The sequence below is a fragment of the Podarcis muralis genome, chromosome 8, assembly GCF_964188315.1.
Source record: "Podarcis muralis chromosome 8, rPodMur119.hap1.1, whole genome shotgun sequence".
NCBI classification, from domain to species: Eukaryota; Metazoa; Chordata; class Lepidosauria; order Squamata; family Lacertidae; genus Podarcis; species Podarcis muralis.
The window spans coordinates 45,765,395-45,792,698 of record NC_135662.1 but is presented as its reverse complement, the minus strand read 5'-3'; the positions used below and the strand labels follow the sequence as shown (position 1 = coordinate 45,792,698).

General features: G+C 41.0%; 2 protein-coding genes across 22 annotated transcripts in view; one reads left to right on the top strand and one right to left on the bottom strand.

Annotated features, from left to right (window-relative positions):
• The window catches only part of GREB1L (GREB1 like retinoic acid receptor coactivator), a 168,091-nt gene extending 163,684 nt beyond the window's left edge, over positions 1-4,407 (top strand). For all 15 annotated transcript variants that reach the window (XM_028737207.2, XM_028737218.2, XM_028737219.2 and 12 more), the window contains one exon: positions 380-4,407. In XM_028737207.2, the coding sequence (XP_028593040.2) occupies positions 380-543 (164 nt within the window). In that variant the 3' untranslated portion in view covers positions 544-4,407. The remainder of the gene's footprint in view (positions 1-379) is intronic.
• Positions 4,408-4,707: 300 nt separating this feature from the next.
• On the bottom strand, positions 4,708-26,803 carry ESCO1 (establishment of sister chromatid cohesion N-acetyltransferase 1). Of its 7 annotated transcripts, none has more exons than XM_028737223.2 (12): positions 26,684-26,803; positions 25,480-25,683; positions 22,598-22,702; positions 20,462-22,494; positions 19,691-19,802; positions 17,806-17,872; positions 16,251-16,365; positions 15,514-15,645; positions 13,007-13,096; positions 7,742-7,882; positions 6,719-6,906; positions 4,708-5,561 (listed from the first exon to the last, which is right to left on the bottom strand). In XM_028737223.2, the coding sequence occupies exons 4-12, from the start codon at positions 22,490-22,492 to the stop codon at positions 5,414-5,416; spliced, it is 3,024 nt and encodes a 1,007-aa protein (XP_028593056.2). In that variant the 5' UTR covers positions 22,493-22,494; positions 22,598-22,702; positions 25,480-25,683; positions 26,684-26,803; the 3' UTR covers positions 4,708-5,413. The 7 variants fall into 7 exon arrangements, 6 of the variants coding, with proteins under 6 accessions (XP_028593056.2, XP_028593054.2, XP_028593059.2 ...); XM_028737221.2 differs by having other exon boundaries at positions 26,657-26,768; XM_028737226.2 differs by lacking the exon at positions 26,684-26,803 and adding an exon at positions 24,752-24,859 and having other exon boundaries at positions 22,598-22,647; positions 25,480-25,814.
• Between the last annotated feature and the right edge of the window lie 501 nt (positions 26,804-27,304).

The following is a 27,304-nucleotide window of genomic DNA, read 5'->3' as shown; positions in this document are numbered from 1 at the left end:
ACGGGAAAAGCAGTTCCACCTTGTTGGAGCTTGATCGTTTCACAGGTTACGATGACAGACCGTGTTTGAAGAAATATCACATTATCACTAGTGGCATATTATGGGCAATCTGATGATTAACGGTGTGGTGGCTTTTGGCTTTCTTAGGAAGTAGAAGCTGAAAGCAGTTTCCTGAAGGGGATAGTGGAAATCTGAAAAATGTGGGTTGAGGGAGTGCTGTGTACTGTATACAGTGAAATTAGGCTGGGAAAGGTGCATACCTTACTTGTGTATATGTAATATTTCCAAGTAGGAGGGAGAACTATCAGAAAATTAACAAAACAAACAAACATGGAAATGAAATGGTGGTATAAACTGTCCTTTGTTTTTTTAACCTAAGGTGCAACCCTGTGTGTCATTTGCCAAGACAGGAGCTCCTTGCGGCAAACCATAGTCCGTCTAGAGCTGGAAGATGAATGGCAGTTTCGTCTGAGAGATGAATTTCAGACTGCTAATAGTAGCGATGATAAGCCACTCTATTTTCTGACTGGGCGCCATATTTAAGTTTGAGAGGAAACAAATGGCAAAGGAAAAGAACAGAACCTGACAAGTTGGATTGTGTCTTTTCCCCTTCTTTGAAAGTACAATCACTGTGGAGCAAAGTGCAACCAATATTTATGTTCACTACTATTAAGGATCCCCCAAATTTCTAACCCAGCCTTTATTTTTTATGACTGAAAAGTGAATTGATTCAAGTTGATTCCTCATGGGTCACTGTTACGTAATGGCATACCCATGATGACCCATGATGTGGAGAATAACATTTTGGCGGATGGCAAGTTCTCCTGATCGCTTTATACTATGCTAAAGGAGGAGAATTAAACAGACTTTTGGCATCTATCAGCTTGAATGTGTTACATGAGGTTCACAGTAAGAATGTGGAATTATTTGAAGATAATATGCTGAGGAATGCTGTCCATTTCTCTTCATATCTGTACTTTTGGTACGGTATAACTCAGGGGTTTGAAAAGACAAAAAGTAACCTAGAATTGTGTGTTTGAAAGATTATTTTTTGTTCACTTTCTGTGCAGTGTTAGCTTAAGGTTTGTAATTTTATATGTATTGAAACTTTTGGCAAAATTTCCACAAAAGTTAAAGTTTACTACATAATCCTGAACAAATTGATGAATGTAAGGCAGGCATTGTGTGCACATGCTGGTTTGTCAGAACACCTGTTATTTCACCTTTTGGGATATCCATTATTGATCTGAATGGAAAGATCTTCAACTCAGTAGGTGATCAGCCTTTTCTCTCTGGTAGCATGCCAAGCCATGTGCAGTAACCTATTTCTGCACATGGATCAATCTTGACAACCAGCCTGCTTATGCATATTGTCTCATCGGTGTGCTTAAACTCCACCAAAATGATGTAATCCTCAGTACTATCAGAAATCATTTTAAGGTGACAAATCAGCCTTCTAGCTTGTTCTCACACAGCAGAAGTTCCTTTATTTCTTTTTGCAGTCGGTGTCTCGCTTGCTTCAACTTTCTCTATAGTTTTTTTGGGTAGAGAATGCTATATGTGTGCTTTTATGGAGAGCATTTACTAACCCATGAAAAACAGACGAACCATAGACCAGAAGCGTGAAGTATTTAATGGCTGAAGCAAGCTGAGCCACAAGTTCTGAGAGCCATAAAGTCCATTAAATTAACTTCTAACTGAATTGGGACCAACAGCAGGAGCTGTGTGTTGATATACATACATACATACATACATACATACATACATACATACAAATAAAGGTCTTAAGCACACCTGGAAAAGTTGGCCAGGTCATTTTAACTATTTAGGGCTTGATCTAATGGAGCACAACTCCAGCACCTGTGTTCCACTGAGTTCAATAGAGCTGTTTTTCCCAACTCCCAACTCCCCAATGCAAGCACATGGGCATAAACGGCATAAACAGGTAGCATGAAAAGACAGTGGAGGGAATGGAAAGTCTGAGAGCACTTTCCATATTCTTACTGTTGTGCCATACAAGTTCCTTTTGGTCCTAAACATAAGTAGCATACAAGACACAGAAATAGAAGCGGGGGGGGGGGGGTACGGGAGGTGGGCACAGATCTCCTGTCGCTGCAAGTGCCCTTGTAATGCCTCAGTACATGCTTGTTTTGATGGAAACAGGTACAGCAGAACTCAGCTGGGGCCCGTAGACTTCTTTCATCTGTAGGTACTGAATGCGTGTGCTTAACTGGATCAAGCTCTTGTGCTTTGTTTGAATTAGAGAGGTGTTAAAATAACACTATTTTTAAATAGGCTGTGAATTGTTTTAAGAGTGGGGTTTCTTTATACCAGCACTTTGTGCTGTGAAATATGCTGAGAGTTTAAATGAGTACGGTACAATCAGGGCTTCATAATGCAGTTAACATTTATGGATAGAATTCACTTCCTTTTTCCTACTCTGCTTTCCCCAGCTTTTCCTATTGTTACGCTTTGTGGTGGTTCTTCCTTCACTGCCATTCTTACACTTTTTCTTGTCACACCAATATTTTATATGCCGCCCGTTTTCATCTTGTTAGTGAGAATTTCATTCGGTGCATTACACTTATTATGATCTAAATATAATTAAGAACACAAAAAGTTGATTAAGAAGCACCTGCCAAACTGCATTTAGAACAAAAGTGTTAATTGTACAACTTTTTAACCTTGTGAAAAAGCTGTTTACAAATAATGAAAAGCATAATATATTGATTGAAGTTGAAAAGGAAAATAATGGTTTTCATACCTGTTCGTTTTATTATAGCTTTATGTAAATGTAGCATGTTTCAAATGAACGATTGTTTACTTTAGTGTAGGTTATTTGGGATTTTTTGTACCCATAAAAAATCTGCCTTATACTTAATGAGTACCTTAATTTTTGTTTGGTAGGAGGTTATGTAAGAACTGCAGTTAGGAACTACAAGGCTGGTGTATTCACTGTGTAGCCTATTAAGACACATGTAGAATTACTGGCATTTTAGGGTCTTGTTCTGGTTTCGTTGGCTGAACGTAATACCCGCATAAGGTGAATTTGTGAAAGTTTCCATTTAAATGCAAACTTTGCAGATAAAAAATCTTTCAAAAAATCTTTGTATATATGATGTTTGCACTAAGTTCTTAAAATTCCATGTGCTGAGAGTGATTAGACCCTTGGTAAAGAGGTACAAGAATATGTGTAAGTTGAGAACTTGGAGGCTAAGCGCCTTTTCACACAATCAGGGTTTTTTGGCCATATTTGTAGCAGACTGTCTACATACCATCTCAGAACAGTTTGTGTTTATGGGTATCAGTTTCTAAGCACTATATTCTCTACCTAGAAAAATGTACTATCTCCTTGACAGCATATTCTTATCCTTACTTGATACACTGCTTTCTGAACATGGTTTTCAGTAGTATTAGTTCAAAGTAACTGCCTGAAGCTCTTGCCCCTCACATTGCTACCCCACTTATGCAGTTTTTGGTTAGGGTTTTTACTAGTGCACTCCACTGACCAACACGTGCAGAAATATTTTAAATCATTGTTGGAAGTAAAGAAGCTCAACTACTCTGTTATATTGGGGAATGCTTTGTGTAGAGAGATTCTGGTTACATCTATTTTCTTTCTGTATTGGACAAGAGCACATTCAAAGCATTGTCACTTAGGCAAAGAAATAGAGTGTTTTGGTTGAATTCCAGCTGAAATGTATTTGGAAATTAATTACTGACATCCATATGCTTTAATAATGCAAGCTCTCTAAATGATTTTACGGGACAGTACATCAGAAAAAGATACCAGATGCTACAATCTAATATTTTGGTTACAAGCCTTGCCAGCAAGGCAGTGACATGAATGTATTAAAGAGGCCAGCATTATTTTACCGGTAGACTTGTCAAATATAAGTAGTTAAGACACCGGTTAATATTGAATGTAATCTGTAATTATAAAACAAATCACTCATATCTGTAATTTATGCAGTTGTTTTGTGTTACCTCTGAAAAGGGTTTAAATATTTGTCTTAGGACTGCTTCACTCCTGACCAATTTCCTATACTGGTAATTTTTATTTCTAGGGTGAAAGGTATGCAAACTGTAAATCCATAAGTGTGATTATCCCATGTCAGATTTGTTACAATATATGTATATATAACAAATCTGTGTGTAGGCATCATGTGTTGCTCTGCATTGTCTGCCTGCTTTTTCTCTATGTAGGGGTACAGTCTCTCTGTGTAAGAAGTTCATCAGGTCTGAAGCAATCCTTGATGTAAAATTCTCTTAACCAAAGCTTGGTGAATTTAGCTTCACTAGCCAGTCTACCTCACATTTTATTGTTTGAATTGAAATTGTCTGCAATTGTGGCTATAGTATGTTTATAATGTTCTTTCATTAAATTCAATTAATGTTATCACATTACCATTCAAGAGTTTGTCTTATTCTTAAAATTGTGGGAAATCCCCTGCCATCAAACTTTAAATCTGTGTTACACTAACAATGTAAAGGTAAGTGGTGTGTTGAGCTGCGATGCCTACATGTTGTAGGGCTTCCTGGAGATAGTTCACCAGCTACTATTGGAAATGAGATAGACTCTTGTCAGTCAGTCTCATTTTAGACTGAAAATTTCCATAGTGACACTAGGTACCTGATATATTAGGTCTTCAAAATTTAGCTAGCATAGTTGGTAATCACCCCATCATTTTGATACAATAATCAGACTAGTGTTTCAATCAACTTTTAATATTCAACCATATCAAAGGCATTGATTAAATTTACTGAGCATTAGTACATTATTTTAAAATTATCAAATACTTTACTTTTAATCTACATTATATACAGGTCAAGAAAGGCCACAGCAGTTTTTCAACATATGCACCCTCTGAAATTGGAGGGATTTTGGATAAAAGTATCAAAGTGAAGTCCACAAAAAAAGTATGCTATTGCTGAAAAAAGTCAGGGCTTCCTCCTTCTCAGGCTAATCTATTCAACACTGTCTTTTTTTAAAAACATTGTTTTCCATTCAAAGTGTATACGGAAACTAAACACTGTCATGCTGTAGAACATCTTTTAGCAATGATATGTATGTATAGGCTCTTATTGAAAAGGAATGCTGTCACTGCCCTGGTATATTACTTCATTGTGAACTTCAAAATGTACTTTAAAGGCGACCACAGTTCTTGCACTAGTTGACAGTCCACTATGAACAATTATATACTGCATGTAAACATGACTAAGTTACTATAGATATAATACATTCTTTATATAAAAATAGCCTTTAAAAAAAATTACCCTACTTTTTGTACTGTTTACAGTTAACAAAATACAGCAACCACATTTTGGTTGTTACTACTCCTGAGTTAACTGCTAGGAAGTGCCCCATTCTCTGTCTGCAGCTGGGCAATAATTTTGCTATAAAATTTCCACTCTAAGCAGGTTGTTGTCCACTGAGAAAGTTATATACCAGGAACTGACTAGTACCAAAGTACCGTGTTGCAAACAGTTTTCCATCAGGGGTAGGATCAGAAAAGGCGATTTCTTCTTTACTCAAATATGAGCCATATATAAAGTTACTCCTGTTTAAAGATATTTTAAAAAGGAATAGTGTTAACATATACAGGTAGCATGTTATTTGATCAAATAATCCCCATCAATCAAGTGAAATGAATAGCACCATCAAATGCCACCCTATTCCATGTTTTTAAAAAAGCAGTTTTAAAGACCAGAGTGGAGGGTAAAAAGAGAAATTACAACAGTTCACACAACTTTTGAAATATGACTATCTGCTCTCTGGACTCATAGTTACGATAAAACAGAAGGCTTCCAATAATAGCAAATAAAGTGAAAGATGTGACTGGCTGACTAAGCATGCTTGCAGACATAAAAAGTAAATATTTAGATTAATATTCTGATTTGTGAAGCACTTTAGAGTATTCAGATGACTGTATAAAATGCTAAATATTTTGGGCACTATTCAACTGTGTCCTGCCCAAGAGTGGAATGAGATTCCCCCATTCCTCCTCCAAAATCTACCCCTTGCAGCATCTGTCATGTTCCACAAATCTGGAGGACGTCAATGCGATCTGTGATTTGATGCTGGCTTTCAGCTGGTACCTTGTGAAAATCATGAGGAACTGGGCTTTGGGTCCATGAACTGCTCTGTAAAAATAGTCTAGCCAATACTATAAGATATGTCCACCCAACTGGGAAAGCCACAGCTGTGGGGTGATGTTGAGGCCTGTGGCTTATTTGGATGGAGAGAACTACAGAAATGCTCCCCAGTCATTCAGCCCTCTCTCGTGGGACTTTTTTCGGGGAGGAGATCCAAAAAGCTCCCACTCCCTCCCCACAGAAGGGGGGGGGGGAACCCCTATGGTTATTGCTGCTAAAAATGTGCCTTGCCACTTCCTTTCACAAACACTCTTATCTTTTTGTTCCTTACTGACACATCCACCGCAGCACATTCTCTCCTCACCTCTGGGTAGAATTGAGAAGGGAAGGGCAAAGATTGTAGGGCATTTAAAAACTCTGTACAGAGGCCAAAGAAAGTGGAACTATTCTTAACAGACAGCAGAGGTGGGAAAAGCCTTCAACCAACTAGTTTTTGTTTGTTTCTAAGGACTGAGATGCACTCGTGGGTATCAGGGATGGTGTATGTGTGCCTGCAGGCACCATGATGGGGACTCCAGTCCTATAAACACATTTCATACTAAAATACAAAATAAATATTTACCTCAAACATTCTAACATCCGAGAAGCAATTTTCTTCCGACGCATCATGCTAAACACCCAGATGCGACTAATTCCACAGATAGCAGGCTCAGGAGACGTTGAGCAGCACCAAGCCTTTTGCCTTTCAAATGTGACTTTCTCGTTTTCTGAACTAACTTCTGGTATCTTTTCTTCGATAACTCTGTATCCCTAGAGAACAAACCTAGCTTCAGCATACTTTACCAATGCAAAGTGCACTAAAACAGCTAATGTAAGGTGAACTTGTCTATTATAGAAGTTTTCATTACCACCTCCTTTCAGAATTTTGTTCAATCACGCGGTTGCCATTTTTATTACAAGATCAAAAAGCAGGCAGCTTTCGTGTTTCAAACTGAGAAATCATCTGCTAGAGTCAACAGTCACTCCCTACAATGTGGAACTTTAGAAGTTAATTAGGGTGTATGGTCTGCACCAGTCCCTCCCCCCCCCACCCCAGGGTGTGTCTGTCCTCTGACCAGCTGGGCCAGCATACAATTCATCTTGACAGTATCCCTCATTCGGACGTATTATTTGGGGGTAGAAGGAAATAACTCATTAAAAAACACCCCCCAGCTATGTTCTTTATGATATCTGAGCAGAACTAGAGAACATTGTCTTCAGGCAGCTTGGAGCTTGCAACAGACAGACAGAATTCTGAGTAAACCCACTTACAGAAGACATTCCAGATTGCTTCAGGCATAAAGCTAACAGCCCATTTTATAAAGGAAAACAGTTCCCGTATGCTACTCCTTCCCTCTGCAAACAGTTCACATTGCCCATTACAGAAAGGGTTACTGCCAGCTGTGTCAAGAAGAATATGGAAGTTTAAAAACAGAACAAAAGCCAAAAACCAGCCTTCAACATAACTCAGAAGACTGAGCCACTTGCAAATAATGCTCTTTATAGTATGACCTACCCACAGAAAATACTACAAAAATGAAGAGAGCTTAAAAAAAACCACCCAATGAATGAAGAAGAAACTTGTTCTGGACACAGCCTTACTCACCCATTGGATATGTTCGGCAATTAAGCATCCTGTTACTTTTTTATCATTAGAAATAAATAACAGTGTCTTAGTTCTGGAGCATGTAAGAGGAGCTTGTTGAAATCCCAGATCATTATCTACCATCTCTCTGATTTCATCAACCTGCCAAAAATTGCATAATATAATTATACCCAGTATATTCACAAGTAAAAAAAGATTTTTTAAAAATAAGTTCTAGGTCTACTGAAGAATCTGTAAAGAAATAAAAGTGCAACAATGAATATCTTGGAAAAGAACAATTATTGTTTCTGTTACTGCGCAAAAAAACAATTTGTGTCTTTGTTGAAATATTAAAAGGGACTATGGAAACTTTTTATTTTAAAAATAACCACCCACAGTTGGACATATGAAAAACAGTAATTCTTCCTTGTTCCCTGTTACAGTAACTCAACAGAACTCTGAAGCAAGCTGTTCATTGTTCTGGGAATTTGAGTTTCAGCCCTGCCACATAAATACTTATATTTATCAAGTATTTATATGTTATATTGAACACAGAAATGCCATTAACAAAATGAAAATGAGCCACACTAGTCAAGCAATCAGCTTTAGCTGATTAATATAGTGAATAACGTCATCTAGGAAAAAAGTTCCAAAACATAACAACTTCAACTACAGGTTTAGGAAGAATCTAAACATTTAAAAAGGAAATATCTTCAATGTACTCCACCAGGTATGCTGTCTTTTCAGTCAGTCAGCTATAAGCCACAGGATCCCTGTTTTCCCACTCCTTTATTTGGCATGCATGCACAGAGATACCTAGACACACGTTCCCACCCAATCTGCTCAGTCAAGGAAAGCAATAATGATGCTTCCTTGATTTGACAAATGAGGTGGGCTAGATGGGGATATGGCAGATGTGCCTTCTATTTCCTGACATGGCCTGGTACAGTGCCTGTGTGTACACCACTTCACACACACCAGTGAGAAAGATGGTTTAGATTCAGCCTGTGGGTCTCCAGATGTTGTTGGACCACAACTCCCATCATCCCTGAGCTCTGGCCTTGCTAGCTAGGGGTGATGGGAGTTGTAGTTCAACAACATCTGGGGACCAACAGGTTGAGAAAGGCTGGTTTAGAAGAACAGGGTTCAGTTACGCTCAATAGAGATCCTGTTACATTCAGGCACTGTGCTTGCACAAACCCTGCATATTTCCTATGAGGCAATTTTAATCTGTTTTAGTATTTTCACTTTTGTAGGTTTTAAAGTATGGTTGTGATTTTATTGTTTCATCTCTTAGTAAACCTCCTGCTTGCAAAAATTTCAGGAAAAAAATAATTGCCTATGACAAGGCTGTTTAATGTGCTTTCCTACCTAGTATAGTTTGTGTTTTGTTTTTAAGGGGCGGGATCAGGGCTGCCTGGGAGTGGGGCCCCAGCCAACACGATGGCTGGGACAAGTTCCACGGGGGGGAAGCACTGGGACATCCGATCTTGGTGATCATGGGCAGGAGGCGGAGTTACGCCAAGACCAGACCATGTCATTACCGAGGAGACAGGTTTAGTCGTTGTTTGAAGACTATCCCTGCCTCCGGGTCTGGCCTTGACCGGATGGATACTGGAATCAACAGGGGAAACCCACATAACCTGAAGGTGTTGCTGTGTAATGCCAGGTCAATGATGAATAAAACCACTGCCATCCACGACCTGATTGTGGATGGAGGATTTGACCTGGCATGTGTGACAGAGACCTGGTTGGATGAAGCGGATGGGCCTGTCCTTGCTGCCGCTTGCCCACCAGGTTTCTCTTACGCACAGCAACCCAGGTCATGTGGGCGGGGAGGGGGGGTTGCAGTGATTTTTAGGAAGTCATTAGTTTGCATCAGGCGTCCTACTGGGAAGACCCAGTTTTCTGAGTGCATGTTCTGGAAATTGGGCAATAGGGGCAGTACAGGATTCCTTTTGGTGTACCGACCTCCCCGCTGCACCAAGGATTCCCTGTCCGAGCTGCTTCAGGTCGTGGCGGATGTTCTCCTGGAGACACCTAGTTTGGTTGTCCTAGGGGATTTTAACATCCATGCCGACACGACCTTACAAGGGGCCGCTCGGGACTTCGTGGAAAGCATGGCCTCCATGGGGCTGTCCCTGAATAAGTTGGGCCCAACTCATAGTCATGGACATGCCTTAGATCTGGTATTCACCTCTAGTGACGTGGGTGATCTGACACTAAGTAAAAGTGAAACTAAAGAAGTGCCATGGTCAGATCACTTCCTGGTGCAACTGGACTTCTCCGCGACCCTTCCCCTCTGCAGGGAGGTGGGACCAATTCGGATGGTCCGCCCCCGCCACTTAATGGATCCAAATGGTTTCCAGAGAGTGGTAGGGGATGCTTTATCCCATGTTGATGGCCTTTCAGCTGATTCCCTGGTGGCCCGCTGGAATGTGGAGTTAACCAGGGCTATCGACTGTCTGGCTCCGAAGCGCCCTCTCCGATTGCATGGAGCCCGGACAGCCCCGTGGTTTTCTTCGGAGCTGAGGGCGATGAAACAATCGCTGAGACGGCTAGAGCGTCGGTGGCAGAAAACTCACTCCGAATCTGACCGGACACAGGTTAGAGCTCAACGTCGAGCCTACCAAGTGGCGATAGCGACGGCGAAGAAGACTTTCTTCACCGCCTCTATTGCATCTGCAGAAAATAGTAGCAGGAGACTCTTTCAGGTGGTCCGCAATTTAACGGAACCACCTTTAACATCGGGGCCTTGTAAAGACCCCAAGATCTCCTGCAACGATTTTGCAAAGTTTTTTGCAGATAAAATCACTCATATTCGGAAGGAGCTAGACACCACCGTGGGAGCAGGGCTGGGGCGGGAGAGTGCTAGAGCTCTGTCTGGTCAAGTTGCATGGAACCAATTTCAATCCGTTACCCCCGAGGATGTGGACAGGCTGCTTGGACGCGTGAAACCAACCACCTGTCTCTTTGATCCTTGCCCATCCTGGCTAATAAAAGCAAGCCGGGAAGGGCTGGGCGATGGGCTCTGCGGGGTGGTGAATGCTTCCCTCTGTGAGGGAACATTCCCAGATCCGCTGAAAGAGGCGGTCATTAAACCGCTTCTTAAAAAACCATCTTTAGACCCGGCCAGTATGGCCAACTATCGCCCAGTCTCAAATCTTCCATTCTTGGGCAAGGTGATTGAGCGTGTGGTTGCTGAACAACTCCAGGCACGCCTGGAGGATGCGGACCATTTGGATCCCTTCCAATCGGGGTTCAGGCCTCATCATGGGACTGAAACTGCCTTGGTCGCACTGGTTGATGATCTCCGGCGAGCTAGGGACAAAGGTGAGAGCTGTTTCCTAGTTCTGCTGGATCTCTCAGCGGCCTTTGATACAATCGACCATAACATCCTTCTGGACCGTCTAGAGGGGTTGGGAGCTGGGGGCACTGTTATACAGTGGTTCCGCTCCTTCCTCCTGGGCCGTGTTCAGAAAGTGGTGGTGGGGGATGAGTGTTCAGACCCTTGGGCCCTCACTTGTGGGGTACCTCAGGGTTCCGTCCTCTCCCCCATGCTTTTTAACATCTATATGAAGCCGCTGGGAGAGATCATCAGGGGGGTTGGACTGGGTGTCCATCAATATGCAGATGATACCCAGCTCTACCTCTTTTTCAAATCAGAGCCAGTGAAGGCGGTGAAGGTCCTGTGTGAGTGCCTGGAGGCGGTTGGAGGATGGATGGCGGCTAATGGGTTGAAGTTGAATCCTGACAAGACAGAAGTACTGTTTTTGGGGGACAGGGGGCGGGCTGGTGTGGAGGACTCCCTGGTCCTGAATGGGGTAACTGTGCCCCTGAAGGACCAGGTGCGTAGCCTGGGAGTCATTTTGGACGCACAGCTGTCCATGGAGGCGCAGGTCAATTCTGTATCCAGGGCAGCTGTCTACCAACTCCACCTGGTACGCAGGCTGAGACCCTACCTGCCCGCGGACTGTCTCGCCAGAGTGGTGCATGCTCTAGTTATCTCCCGCTTGGACTACTGCAATGCGCTCTACGTGGGGCTACCTTTGAAGGTGACTCGGAAACTACAGCTAATCCAGAATGCGGCAGCTAGACTGGTGACTGGGGGCGGCCGCCGAGACCACATAACACCGGTCTTGAAAGACCTACATTGGCTCCCAGTACGTTTCCGAGCACAATTCAAAGTGCTGGTGTTGACCTTTAAAGCCCTAAATGGCCTCGGCCCAGTATACCTGAAGGAGCGTCTCCACCCCCATCGTTCTGCCCGGACGCTGAGGTCCAGCGCCGAGGGCCTTCTGGCGGTTCCCTCATTGCGAGAAGCAAAGCTACAGGGAACCAGGCAGAGGGCCTTTTCGGTAGTGGCGCCTGCCCTGTGGAATGCCCTCCCATCAGATGTCAAAACGATAAACAACTACCTGACATTCAGAAGACATCTTAAGGCAGCCCTGTTCAGGGAAGTTTTTAATGTATGATATTTTAGTGGGGTTTTTGGTTTCTATGGAAGCCGCCCAGAGTGGCTGGGGAAACCCAGCCAGATGGGCGGGATACAAATAATAAATTATTATTATTATTATATTATTATAGTTCCTCAGAATCAGTACTAAGAGTGGTTATATTTCCGGAGTCTATTTCTCATTCAGATCTTCTCTGCAAGTTCTGACATGTTTTTCCATGGAGGAAAGACTTCACACCTCAATTGCAGGTTTTTGCTTTCTATTATCAAAAAAGTAGCCTCTACAGTAGAGTACAGTAAGTTCCAGCTTGGCCTTGTAAGTTAGAATTTTTTCCCTACATTTTTTCCTTCCAGAGCTCAGCAGTGGCCTGTCAGGATAATTATCTACTTCTATTCAATAACAAGCTCTGGCCTGGCACTTTAGCAAACATGATGTTATCAAAAATAACTGGACCATTCATATCTATTATATCTGTACCTTTACATGCCACAGGTTCATGTGGATAGTCAAAGGCAGCAGATATTTAATCTCGGGGAAAGGTTTACAAACAGTCAGCCCCTTATGCATTCACTTTATTTTCAAGTTTCTCTAATCTACATATAGACCCAAAAAGAGAGCACTAAAATAACACTACTAGTAACAGGTATTTCTGGTTGATTATTTGTGTGCTGATTAGGAGACAGACAGCTGATGTTAACACAGGAACCAACCTGTTAAATGCACTTGAAATTATGAGCCAAGTTCATACTAATACTAATGCTTAACTAAGCTATTTGCTCATGTGAAAAACAAAGAAGAGAATAGAGGTTTTTTTAAAGGTTTGTTCTACCTTTCTTAGTGCATATTTTGGATCATCAGGAAGCACCATTATTATCTTGCCATCAGGATACTCAGCCAAAATTCTCTCTTTTTTCCAGCCCTAAAAAAGCACATAATAAATACTTGACTAAATAGACACTTTTACATTGCTTAATCCAATGTTCACAACTATTATTCCTTGTAGCACTATGCAAAATGATCTATATGTAAGAGGAACGGATTTCTGCTTGTACAACAGGACTTCACTTTCCCCTATGGCAGCGCTCAGCACACCCTTAAAATCTGCATTTTGTTCAGTAGGCAACAAACCCAATTGGGTTGTTGTTTAATTTATTCCTATTAACACCATTAAAGTGTTTTAATACTTCAGAATTTCCTCTTGTTTTTTCTGTGGTTGCCCCAAACAACTCTAAGACAAATTAGCTGAGAACTGGTACATCTACTTGGTTATCAGAGCCAATACTCCAAACACCAAAGCAGAGCAACTATATGTGCAGGTGGATGCATTCTAGTCTCTAGTGAGCAGAAATGAGCAGATTTTAAAAACTGAGTTTCTTTAACAAACATCGTTACCTCCATAAATACAAAATATTACATTTTAACATCTTGGCATGCAAAAGACCTCCAGGAGGTTTTCCATGAACTGAGTGGCATGCAATGGTTCAAATACGGAATCATTCATTTTGTAACTGGTCATAACGATCATAGTCACAAAAATGAGGCTATAAAAAGAATAACTACCTTCTAAGAACCTAAAGGGATAAGTTGCTATGCTGTGTGTATCTGAAGTTAAACATACTCAAAAATTAGGTAATTAAGTCTTCTTCAGATCCACACTGATGGTGATTAATGAGCAGTACCTGCATGGAAAAACAAAACAAAAAGCCACTTAAGTCTATTAAGATGGGACTTTGCCAGAAATTAGAGTTTATGTTGCTCAGAAAGGATGCAGAAAGTTATGGTATATTTCACTAGCCTAAGTGACGTATATCTGAAACACAAAACACTTTGAAGGAGGGAGAAAGGGCAACTCCCTGGAAGATATGCTGTCTTCTAAATTTAAAACATTACTTAAAAATAATAATCTGGAACTGTTGTTTTCAGTACTAAATGCTTTATTCCAAACAAATAATAATAATAATGTACTAAAGCAACTAACCACTGCTATCAGATGAAGATCCTTTTCAGCACTAAGCAGTAAGAATTCATTTCATCAAGGTATTTAGATTTCTATTCCACCCTATTCAAAAGGTAGGTTTCAATTTTAGAAACCCAGAAATATTAAAAGAAACTTCCTCAAAGTCTACTAATATGCATTCTCATCTCCATTTTTGGATTTATTTCTCCCTTACTAATAGCGATACAGGGCATCACAAAATGAGGGTAGAATTTGTAAAAGATTAGACTAGGGAATGCATCACATATTGGGCTACCTCCAAAGAGAGTTTGGGAACTGCAGTTAGTTCAAAATGTGGCTAGCTGTGACAGGCATTGTGAGCACAGAAGCCAGTGCTTTGCCAACTTCAGGGGCTATTGCTCCATTTCTCGGTCACAAAACCTCCAACATGCACCCTTAATTTAGCTTTCAGTTTATATCAGTCATTAAAAAACTAATTTAATCCTGTACTTTCATACAATCAAAGAGTCTAGAAACAAGAGCCTTATTAGTAATATCAATTGCTATACTGTGATCATTTTGAAGGCAGCCCTGGAGAGCAGAAGTTTAAAAAAAGCTAAAATGGCTTAACTACCTTGCGTAGGCAACAAATACTGGTCCAATCGTTTTCAGATAGCCTCTTTTTTAACTATAAATGCTGTGATATATCTGTGGATGATTACTTCTTTTAAAAATTAAATGACTGCGAATTGTACAACTATAATGATATACAAAAGATTCTTATATCCCAAGCTAGATTTGAACCAAAGATTGAATTTGTGTCATATATAAATTAAGTAGCTTGGTGAATTCAGTTCACTTGTCCTGGAGGTCTTATCAATGTCAAAGTATGGAAGGTAACATGTATGATAAAGAAAACAAACTTCACTGATTTTAATGGAAGTTACAGGGGCATATTATGTTTAGACTAATAGCAGTTTTGTTTGGTGTACAATTTTTGAAATTAAAAGTCAGACTATGCAAAGTTTAGCATTTTCTATTAGCCAAGTTACTTGAAAATATGGCCATACCTAATTTACACATATTTACAGTTTTATGCAAATAGAGAAACTGCTGACTAGATTAGTCCATTCTTGAGTGCTAAGTCATATACTGTAATACTGTATTGATGCATAGGAAAAAATACCAGGACCAGAAAAAAACACTTGAAAAGGTATGATGAATTAGCATTGATACATTAATAACTAGCATTCGAAAACACATTTAAATGGATCTAACACTTGCCTACACTTTTTTAGGGTAATTACTAAATAGTCTATATCTAGCAGTAAACGCTGTTCTGGTTAATCCATAGCAAAAGCTCCAAAGCATACAATGTTATATTAAAGAAATGTTCTTACCACATATTTTACAGCACTTATGAACTGGTTGTGGAAGAGTAGATGTTGAGTTTCATCCTCAGGATTTGAAGCACTATAGAGCATCCCACAAATGTTGCAGGAAATGGCTCCAAATCGCTTTTGTCCTGCATCCTATATTAAAAAGTAAATATTGTGCTCATTCAGGAGCAGTAATATGCACATTAAACAAAGTTTCTTAACACAATAGGCAGTTTACAAAAACATGAACCCCTGCTGACTCCATGTTGCTCAAATTTACACTACTTTCCATTAGTATAAAGACAAGATTTTCTCAATCAAGTGATTTGTTTGAATTCTGTTTTTCATACACAAACCAGCAAAATGCTAATGTGAGAGAGAGTATGGAGGTGAGTTTCTATTTTGTTCACTCATGGAACAATACCTGTCAGTAGTGATCTGGGCACCCAGAGTCAGTAGTACAAGGCACGATTTTCCTCTCTGTGACCAAACCCCCAAATTTGCACTTTACATTTCCTTATATAATTAAATAATAACCATCAACGTATTTAGGAGGAATAAAAGTGGGCGCCATCCATGACATTGGTGGGTGGGTATTTAGTCAGTGGGCTGTAGCCAACGCTAGTCCTACGCAAAGTAGACTTAGGTTCATTAATTTCAATGGGTCTACTCTGCGTGAAACTTAGTTGGACGCAATGTATTTTGATTAAAATTATGCACAAGAAGAACATAACATACTTACAATGCACAATACTTACTATGATCAGCTGCTTATCGCTATCTTTTGCTACATCTTTTGGTTTTCGAATATGTTCTTCAGATGAAAGGATACCACCACATTTTGATGCTAATGCAATCTTTGGCAAACATGTCCTTTAAGTATAAAAACAGTTCAAATGAACAAAATGTTGCCTATTTCTCTATACATTTTAATATGAACTCAGCTAAAAATGCAAATATTAAACTGAAGTAACTGGAACCTATTCAAAAAAAATCTTTAATTGTTCAAAATTCTTTAGCTATGCTTTGTTGAAAAAATATGGTTCATATTAAAGAACAAGCAAAATCTACAAGTGCAAATCCTACACTCATCTGATAGACCAGGATTGTAAATAACCACTTGCTTGGCCAACTAAGAATTGCTTCCAGGTGACCACCCAACTGACCAACCCCATCATGATTCTCCCTTGAACCTTAAGGAACTTACTGGCTTTCTAAAAGTTCAGCGAGAGAAGCCAGCCTGCTGGGTTTGGGAGGCTGCACTAGTGTCTGTTACTACCATGCTATGATTCACAGTGGGTTGTGCAAGCAGTACAACATTAATGAAGGTTGTTCTATGCAGCTTCCCATTTGTCCTCAAGGGTGGTGGAAAATGTAGCCTTAGGAAAAAAGATATGGACAAAGGGTGGAGTTGGGATGAAACTCAGGCAAGGAGGAATGATTTCTCTTTAATATGTCACTGGCATGGCAGACTATCAGAAATATCTATGGGAAATTGGGGGGGGGGGGGCTTTCCTTACTATGAATGATGAAGAAGTATAGTGGAGCCTATTTAGAGAGGGCACCGTTCAGCATGTCCTGCTTATCCTAACAATATGGTTGCATACAGTTATGAACATTTGAATTCTCAATAGCAATCTTTTAATTATATCATCACTCAGGACTTCAGTCAATACAAATTGCATACAACTCCCACAAGGAATAACTGCATTTATATTCAATAAGCTAACAAGCTAATTGGAAGCCATAACTAAGTCTATAAAAGTTTAATACTTCAATAATAAAAAGATAGCAACGTCTAACATTTGAAACCTCTAATTACTTGATATACAGAATAGCGTATGGCAAGAACCAAGGCTTGCATAAGAAAAAGTATGGGGAGCAGCAATATTTGTTTCAGAGTCTTCATAGGAATGTCAGGGGGAAGTACTAGTTTTGGCAGAGCCTGATCATGCCAGGAGGGAAGAATACCCATGAGTTTAGAGGCCTGAAAATACAGGATCTGCAGCCACTCAAAAGTTTCTTTTTCAAAACCAAGGACAATACGAAAAGGAAGGTGTTCTTGCATCAACAGCTTCTGTCAGTAGAGCATGAGAATCTTAATCTCAGGGTTTTGGGTCCAAGACCCACGCTGGGCAAAAAGATTCCTGCATCGCAGGGAGTTGGACAAGATGACTCTTGTGGTCCCCAGCAACTCAACTATTCTACAATTCTATGATTCTATTTCAATAGTTGTGGTGAGAAGGGCTTAATACAAGCTTTAAACGGTTCACTGCAGGAACAAAGGCAACAAGCAATGCAACTAACTGATACCTGCTCTCATTTGTCTCGGAGGTTTTATTTGTGAACAGAGTCCGAACCAACTGCTTGGGAGCTGCATCTATAAAGGAATAAATGTGTTACTTTACTTACATGAACACACATACATATACATAATATCCCATGCGTACCCAGTATTTGAGATTTTATCCGTTTGATGGCAGAGAATGACAGACATGCAGAAATAAAACACAATTAACCTGAAATAAATCGATTTTCTGTGTAATTTTGCCTTACAACATACAGTTTTATATTATTGAAGGTTTATATCTGGCCACTAAAAAACTTTTGTAACCAAATGCAATGTTGGATTCAGAACAGTCAAACACAATCCCTTGAACTGTACACTGAACACAATAGGAACCATTACAGCTGCTTTGTGTGGTCTGCATATGGAAAAAAATGGAAGGGGGCAGAACTCAGTGGAAGAGCTTTCATGCAGAGGATGCCATATTCAATCCCTGGCATCTCCAATCTTAAGAATCCCAGGCAACATGACTAAGAAAGACCTAATCTGAAGCTTCACCAAGATAGCTCCCGTGAAAGTAGAGAACACTAAGCTAGTCAGAACTATTGTATGACTCAAACATTAAGGAACAACTGCCAACACAGTAGCACTTCTAATAATGATTCGAGAATCGCAGTATATAGTATGTAGCCAAAGAGCTTAGTGCTTAATATGTAGTACTAAGACCAGCATTATACTTAAGGTGATATACTAAGGTAAAAGCAGTAGTCTAGTCAGCAATAGCACAGTCTGATATGAATAAATTTTGAACATTCCCAGGAGTCCATTCAAAGAAATGTGAACTTGGTAAATAAGAACAATGGGATAAACTGCTGTGTGTCATTATTTGGAAGGGTGGGCAACCCTCTTGTTCCCAAGGACATGTAGCAGTGGATGCGCAGTTGGCAGTCACATGCTAGTCAGCATGGCCAAAGCCAGTGATGGTTAGGGCCTGGACTAGTGGCTGGTGGGGCCATTCACACATACATTCATATCTTCTCACGCACACAGCACATGATTGTGTTTAGGCTTGCTCTTCCACGTACAAATGGCTTAAGGTTCAGTCGGTACGACACCAATCTCATTTTGCCTCCAAGCGAGTCATTATCACTTAGCTACACAGTTCTGAGCTCCTTTCTGGACTAGATTAACTCCACCTCTTTATTTTCAACAGCAACTGGGAGCCAAAAGGCCAGAGGGTCTTGCTGACCAAGAGGTCTCTCTCTGCAACACCCACGGTGGCCCTCCAGCTGCCCTGAAAATGTGAAGCCAACTGGGGCTTATTGGGTTGTTTTTATTTTATTACCTTTTTATATATATATATATATATATATATATATTGTGATTTTATGCTGTAACAACCCTGAGACCTGCGGGTGTAGGGCGGTATAGAAATTTAATAAATAATAATAATAATCTGGTGTGCTACAGCTCTCCTTCCTAGTTGAGGCCAGATGCGCTGCTCCTTGCCATCTCTGCACCACCACCACAAAGTCACAGCTGCAGGCTCAAACAGCGCTTGGATCATGTTGATGGTCCAGCTCTAAAGATCTGGGGCACTTGCCTCCCTTGCAGGACATATGGAGCAATTTACATGGAAAGCTGTGTGTAATTCCTGCAAGGAGAGCCTGAGACCCACGAGCTGTGGTCTAGCTAGTCAGCTGCCATGATACTTTCAGCTTAGCCTGTCAAGGGCATAGTGCTGGAATGGATGACACACGGTGCCTTTTCCAATTCCTGCTTCTATGGTTTTATGAACAAATCCGTCAAGAGCTTCCTGTAATACAACTTGTAATTCAGCTACTGATAATTCACACAAATAAGATGTTATACAGTTGTGAAAATGTATGGAACTTGTATTTTAAGATTCACCTTGAGGTTTTATTTCTGCTCTTTCTTTTTTTACTTCCTTCACTGGTGACTGTGCTGTAATTATTTTCCTTGGAGTACTTTCTGGACTTGAGTCCAAATGTAAATTGAAGCCCTAAAGAAAATATTGAAACATAGCATTTTAGACAAACTATTCCACTATGTATCTTACCAAACCAGACTTAGAAAAACCAATATGAATTGACCATATTAGAAAAACCCATATGAATCGACTATATTAGCAATCTGACAATAGATCCAATACTGACAAAAAGAGTACAGCACTTGGGAAACAACAATCATTCACGTTATTTATTCCTGTTTAATTTAGTAACTGAATTACACAAATTAGCTTTTAAAAATCTAGTGGCAAAAATATTGCAGACCACTTTTTGCACTTGGTGCTGCCCTGCACAGTAGTCTATTGACCACAGAAAGCAATTAGGCTGTGGTACACTGCAGAGATGTCTGGTTTTGCTGTTGAAGGGAAGCTTTGGAAAGCTTCTGTTGTACTGTAAAACAACAATGGATGTGCTAGAAGATTTTATGGGCAGCCAACCATGCACACCTGCTTAAAGTGAAATTGACCAGAATAGCTTTTTCACATGATTTAGAAAAAGTAGCAGTAATGGGATGAAATGACCCATTTTAAGCAGATTGCACCATGGTATATTAAAGTAACTGCACAAACTGCCTCACAAAACATTTCTAATCTGACGCTGAAATATAATAAATGTGTGCAATCATCATACAATAATATTAAAAACTGATTACCTCATCTGGGGCTGGCTCAGGGCAATGGTGTTGGCTCAGGGGAGAGAGACCATTTTCTATAGCCCCCCTATCTTTAGCCTGGATTCCTTTAGAGCAAGGTATATTTAACTTCTGCTCATGTACTGCGTTGCCATTGTCCTCCAATTGTACCTGTTTCCTTTGGGCTTCTGGAAGGTGCATTTCTACAACTGCTTCTTGTGGTTTCTCTGGAATATTGCACTTTAACAAACCAAGTGCTGGAGTACTTGAGGAATTTGAAGGACTTTGGTTCACATGATTAACCTTTGCTAATTTTATTTTGGTCCATTTAGAGTTTTTGTTTGCAGTACTATGTCTGCCATTCACAGTACATTTGACAGACATTCCTTTTTTGCTGGGGAAAAATCGCTTACACTGAGAGTTCCGATTAGTTTCCTCTTCAGTAGATACTGCAGTCTGAGGCAACTCCACTACAGTATCTCTCTCTTCCTCTTTTCCATATTCAGCATTAGGATGATCTCTTTTTACTTCCACAGTGTCTGATTCAATCTCACCTGCAATTTCCTCACATAGCTCAAGAATACTAATCTTTTTTGACTTCATCACATCCTCTGGTTGATAAGCAGGTTTTTGACTCAAAGAGTCTGAAAAACCTCTTTTTGCTTTTACACTGATTTTTCCATTTCTATGCACAGATTCCTTTTCTTTACTTATTACCCTGCATGTTGATGTCACAGAGCAGGAAGTTGTATTGACAGATCCATTATTAGATTCTTGAAGGCTACAGTCAGGATTATTTCTTGATTCTCTTACCTTCTCTTCAGATGTGGTCAACTCACTGATTTTAGAACCCACCTCATGTTTTTTCTGTTTCAGAGAATCAATTTTCTCAAAACTTGTTATTTCTATTTCTCCATTATTATATTCATCGCTTTTCATGATTTTTTGTTCCATTATTGACTGGACAGATTCCAGCTTTTCATTTTTAACACATGGAACCTGTTTTTTCATCTGGGTGGATTGCTTTCGAGTAGAAGCACGTCCTCCTTCAATTTTTCTGCTGCGCAAAGATATGGTAGGCACATTAGATGATTGCTGCAATCTTGGTGACCTTCGAGTTTGATGCTCATCATGTGAAACAGTAGGTTGTGACTGAGGAACATCCTGCACAGTCTCCTTCCAAGACACGCCCTTAGCTTTTGTGACATGCAACTGCTCTTCTATATTTCTAACAGTACTTTTTTTAGAATTAGTATCTGTTGACCTTGTAGGTTTTTTCCCTTTGTCAGACTCACAAGCTTTTTTGTCACTGAAAGTTTTAGTCCGCATCCGTTCAATGCTTTGAGAAGCTGATTTTTTTGCACAAGATTTTTTGGAATTCTGAACCTCAAAGTTAACCTTGTTACTTTTAAGGAATTTAGTGGCTTTAGTAGTTCTACCCTTTTTGGAATTTTCTACCCTCAATTTTGATTCAGAGGACAAGTTCTTATGAGTAGCTCTATTGTGCAATGCTGAACGTCTATTACACAGAGCTTCAGTAGAACACTTTTTAATATCTGCAGATGAATTCTTTTGCTTCTTGGTTTCACGAGAAGTCTTACTTTTGACAGCACTGGATTTTTCCTTCCCTGTAGAAGTGCGTTTGGAGGAAGTCTTCGTACAGCTCAGATGGTTACCATGGTTTATTTTGGAAGATTTTAGGGATGCTTTCGTAGAAGATAATTTTCCTATAGGCTTTAGGGAAGTTTGTTTCACACGTACTGCTTTACAACTTTTCTTCTTTAGTTCATTTGAAGTCTGTCTGGAATACTTCTGTGCTCGTTTAGTTTGGGAGGATGGTTTAGAGGATCTGTTTATGGAGTTATTGACAGTTGTCCTGTTAGTTTTGGTAGAGACTTTGTGCATTTCTTTCTTCAACACAGTATTTTTATTTGATTTGGCATGAAGCACTTTTTTTCCTTTGCTAGTTGATACTGATTTACTATTCTTATCCAGTTTCTGCCGCTTAGCAGGGGGTTCTACCAGCACAGATTTTCTTTTCTGTGCTGCCATTTCTGAAAAAGACAAGTATTAAGTCATTTATACAGTATTTCCAACTATTTCTGCAAAAAATAGAACTTAAATGCAAAGTTTAACATGATGACTTGGCTTACTCACAGGTACTGCTTTATAAATAAACTCTGTCTCAGCTGAAGAAATGTGCTGATCTGTGAAAAACACATTCCTTATAAATTTGCATCCAAGGAGAGCATTACATATCTCCTATAAACACAGAAACAACAAAATATTATTGGAAATGACAGTGTTTTACAGTTATCCCTCAGTCGTATTTCATTACAGTAGTGAGACTTATTTCCAAGAACATGCATTCAAATTTTCAACTAGTTTTCTAATTCTATGGGAAGCTGCAGATATTTTGTGAACCATATATTAAATAAGCAAGAGTTTTAGGTAATTAATAATATACACATTTTATGCAAATGAAATAGGGCACAAAATTATTCTAGGGATAGTGAGCTGTTGTCCTTCCAGCTGTTGTTAAACTACAGTTCCAACATCCCTGACCCACTGGTCATGCTGGGTGAGGCTGATGGGAGCTGGAGAGCACAGGTTCCTTTCGCCTGCCTGACTCAGCTTCAAGCTGCTCTGTATGTTGCACTCTTGATTTGATTCTAATTATTCTAAAATAAATGAAATTTTAACAGGATTTGTCTTGAAGAGCACAGCATCAACATTTAAGAATAAGCATTCCTTCTAACCGTCTCAGACACCTCCAGGCCTTATTCTACTTCTATTCTAATAATGTCATTTTACTGTGCACGTTATTTTGAAATTTCTATTATTTTTGCCATTTCGCATGCTTTGGGGGGTGGGAATACTGTGTGTTATCAAGTCTCCTTTTGAAACCTATGTTTTTCTTACCACTGATTGATCAGGAACAAATCTATAGACTCAAACTATTAGTGTCACCATGTTTAAGAGGAAAAATTGATAATTTGTCTCCTCTGTAAGTTTCTCTTAATTACAATAGCAAGAAATGAGAACAAGTACAAACTTCTTTAAACTTTTTTTTTAATTTAAAAAAAGGATGTGTGAGAGGTATATGTACTACTGAGGGGAAACCTAATATTGGTTATCTCTAATATCTTTAGAACTACTTTAGCTATCTGGCAGCATGATGGATCAAGATAGACAGATAACAATATGTATCTGGTTTTTTCTCATAGCAAGTATTTATTTGATAGTTGAAACAAATAGTTCCTGTAAGTGCACAGAGCACCCAGCAATGGCAAACAGGTATGTGCTGGGAGCAGCAGCAGCAACAACAACAACAACAACAACAACAACAACAAGAAGTAGTAACGTTTTTGTTGTGTAATTAAATCTGTAGCATATCTCAGATTGAACTGACAAGTAAGTCACATAAAGCTTCCTTCTCAAGTCCTGGATCAAGTTATCTCTGGAGCATTAGCAACTCCAATATTGTCTATGGCTACAGGGACGTGGGTGGCTCTGTGGGTTAAACCACAGAGCCTAGGACTTTCTGATCAGAAGGTCGGCGGTTAGAATCCCTGCGACGGGGTGAGCTCCCGTTGCTCGGTCCCTGCTCCTGCCAACCTAGCAGTTCAAAAGCACGTCAAAGTGCAAGTAGATAAATAGGTACCACTCTGGCAGGAAGGTAAACGGCATTTCCGTGCACTGCTCTGCTTTGCCAGAAGCAGCTCAGTCATTCTGGCCACATGATCCGGAAGCTGTACGCTGGCTCCCTCAGCCAATAAAGCGAGATGAGCGCCGCAACCCCAGAGTCAGCCACAACTGGACCTAATGGTCAGGGGTCCCTTTACTTATTACAAAAGCCCATACTACCCCAACTGTGAGACCACCTGACTTGTACAAAAGGCCAGGTTTTGCACACAAGGCCATAGATTTATGCCCATTATGAACATTTTCATCACCAAGTGCCTCATACAGACATTATATTGTATCTTTCATACACACACTTTGATTTGTATTCAACACAGCCGCCCTGCTTGTACAACGGAGCTTCCCTCACTCGGTAGAGCACGAGACACTTAATCACAGAGTTGTGCGTTTGAGTCCCATGTTTGGCAAAGAGAACCCTGCCTTGCAGGGGGTTGGACTCACTAGATGAACCTTGTGGTCCCTTTCAACTCTACAATTCTGATTTCTCCCTCCTCTCCCCAAAAACCCTTAAAATCTGATCCACAGGGATGGGGGGAGGGGGCTGCGAGGAGAGGAAGGCAAAATCTTGTTGTGTGAATTAAGTGCCACTTGCACAACATCGGATACTGTTTGTGCTTGTGGTCAGTTCAGGTGATATCCTGGGTCTCCTACAAAATCTTGGGTTGTGGTGTCTTACAATGGCAGAACGTAAAGAGGAGCTTGCCAAACCAGTTCCTTTATCAATGCAATGGGTACGATTTAGCACATCCAAAGAAGTTTAACACATCCAAAGAAGTGGCTTTGTGCCACTTCCCTTCTCCCCCTCCCCCTCACCTGGCTAGTACCTAGCAGAACAAAAGCCAGATTTGCCAGAGAGAGAGAGAGCTGGAGGGAGGCCATGGTACCTGCGAGCGAACCCCACTGAACTGAATGGGGCTCCCTCCTAAGTACGTAGTTAAAAGACTGCAGCCCAAGCCCATGTTGCCTATTGACACCAGAAATCCCTAATCCGCTATGCACCGCTTCGGGGCTCCATGGGAAAAAGAGAGGGGAGTCGAGCTTGCAAATACAAAGAATGTGAGGGGTGTTTTGAGGCGCGCGGGGGGAGGCGTTGCTCCTCTTCCCAAAGGCGCTTCCAACAAAGCCAAAATTCTCATAGTCGAGAAAGGGGCGAATCCCCGTCGGTTTCCTTCTCTCTCGGGGTCCCGGTAGCCGAACTGGGGTTCGGGGGGAGGGGGAGAGGGAGAGGGAGACTCCGGCGGGGAAAGGCCACAGCCTCCGTATATTTCTTTCTGGTTTTATCCCCGCCCCTCCCCACCGGCTGCTTGAGGAAGGGCAGGAGGATTGTCATTTACCTCTTGAGGAGAAGGAGGAGGAGGTCGGCCAAGTTGCCCCCCTCACAGGACGAGGCGCTTTGGGGCCGTGGCGCCGGGTGGGCGAGCGAGGCGGCGGCGGCGCGCGCGAACCAAGTGGCGTGGGGAGGGGGAGGGCTCCGCTCGAGGCAGCGTCGGTGTCACCCGCGCAGGTTCCTCATGTCACCCGGCCGGCGCCGAACAACACTGAGCGAGAGAGAGAAAAGGGAAGCGACTAGAACGCCTCCTCATATCCGGGTATCACGCCAGCCCAAGGGCACTCGTAGAATGGCTTTCCAGGAGGATCTCCGGTCCCCGATTACAGCTCTCACACTCCTCCATGTGCGGGGCAAGGAAGCGAAGCTTCTATTTACTTATGAAAAACCTATTCAAGGGTGAAAGGTTACAAGCCCTCCTTTCGCTGTACTGCTTTGAAATAATTCTGTCTTTGAATCCGGGGAATGATTACATGCTTGTCAAAAAGCAACAACTGAAGGGCACCGGGTTAGAGGAAGGCCGGGCCGAAAGTGTTCCACTGATTTCCACCAACTGCCCCACAAGAACCAGGCGCATTGAGGTTTTTTTTTAAAAAATAATAAAATAAAATGTTTATTTCTTTTGAAATAACCACCCAGCTGCATTCATGCAAAAACCATTTCTCTGTCTTCTACTGCACCCGACAAGAGTCAGTTCTATTTCCAAACCCCCGAGTTCTGTTCCAGTAACCAATCAAGAAAAAGTATTGTTTGTTGTGGAGGAGTGGGTTATGGCTGCCTGAGCACAACCATCCGCTGCCCAGTGTACCTCCATCATTCTTACCCTAACCAGTGCCGGATTTATGTATAAGCTAAACAAGCTATAGCTTAGGGCCCCACTCACTTGGAGGCCCCCAAAAAATGTAAAAGAAAAAAACCCTGGATGTACATTTCCAAAATATAAGATAAAAAATAAAACCTACATACAGCAACAGTGTTTTGTGTTGTGTAGTATGGTGTAAGTAATGGCCCCTGCCTGCTAGCCTGCTCCCTAAAATATCACTGGTGTCTACATTCTGCGTGTGCAAATGGCTTTAGATAACAATTAGGTCCATAAATTACCATATAGCCTAATATTCAACACAAAACAGAACGACAATTTGTTGTTGACAAAGGACAACTGGACATATAAAGGGCCCCATTACCTTCAGTAGCTTAGGGCCTCATCATACCTAAATCCTGCCCCGCCTACTGCCGAAGGAGTCGAAAGACTGCGTTGAGAAACCAGAAGTATGATGGCGGCGCGAAACGTCTTGTTGCTTTAACCTCCCTTTGCGAAGACACCGTTTTAGTCCCGCCCCCAAAGCGCTGCCAGCTGACACCTGACAGTCACGCTTACTGCTGCCCGAAAAGCCTCGCAGCGTCTGGGCCGGATATCCGGCGACGAGCTTTCTAAGAAGCACCTGCGCATGAGCAGTTGAAGCCAGTTGTCTCGTTCGGGTGGCTGTTCGTTCCTTTTCATCTCCCTCCAAAGCTCGGTGTTCCAAATACACTGTGCACACTCGGACTGTTCCTTTTGGGAGCCTGGGGTCCTGGTGCACATATGTATAATGTATATGCATATAAATCTGCAAACCTCATATATACACACACTTCTGCAAACCCTGAGTCTTCCCACGCCTTTCTCTTTTGTAGCTTCGGCTTCATACCGGCAGGCACTAGAGAGAATTAAATTCGCAATTATACACTGTAAGCCTTTTTATATAACGGAATTGTACCAATTCCTTCCTTCATCCACCGATAAGAGATTGCGGCACTACAGCGAACTCTTACTGCTCCCGTGTGTAAGGAGT

What these genes read in the sequence shown, in the direction of transcription:
- ESCO1 (XM_028737223.2), bottom strand. Translation starts at nt 22,492, where the DNA reads ATGGCAGCACAGAAAAGAAAATCTGTGCTGGTAGAACCCCCTGCTAAG. An exon ending in AGCAGAAATAAAACCTCAAG is followed by an intron (nt 17,873 to 19,690) that starts GTGAATCTTAAA and finishes ATTCCTTTATAG; the next exon opens with ATGCAGCTCCCAAGCAGTTG. An exon ending in TAAGTGCTGTAAAATATGTG is followed by an intron (nt 13,097 to 15,513) that starts GTAAGAACATTT and finishes GTGCTTTTTTAG; the next exon opens with GGCTGGAAAAAAGAGAGAAT.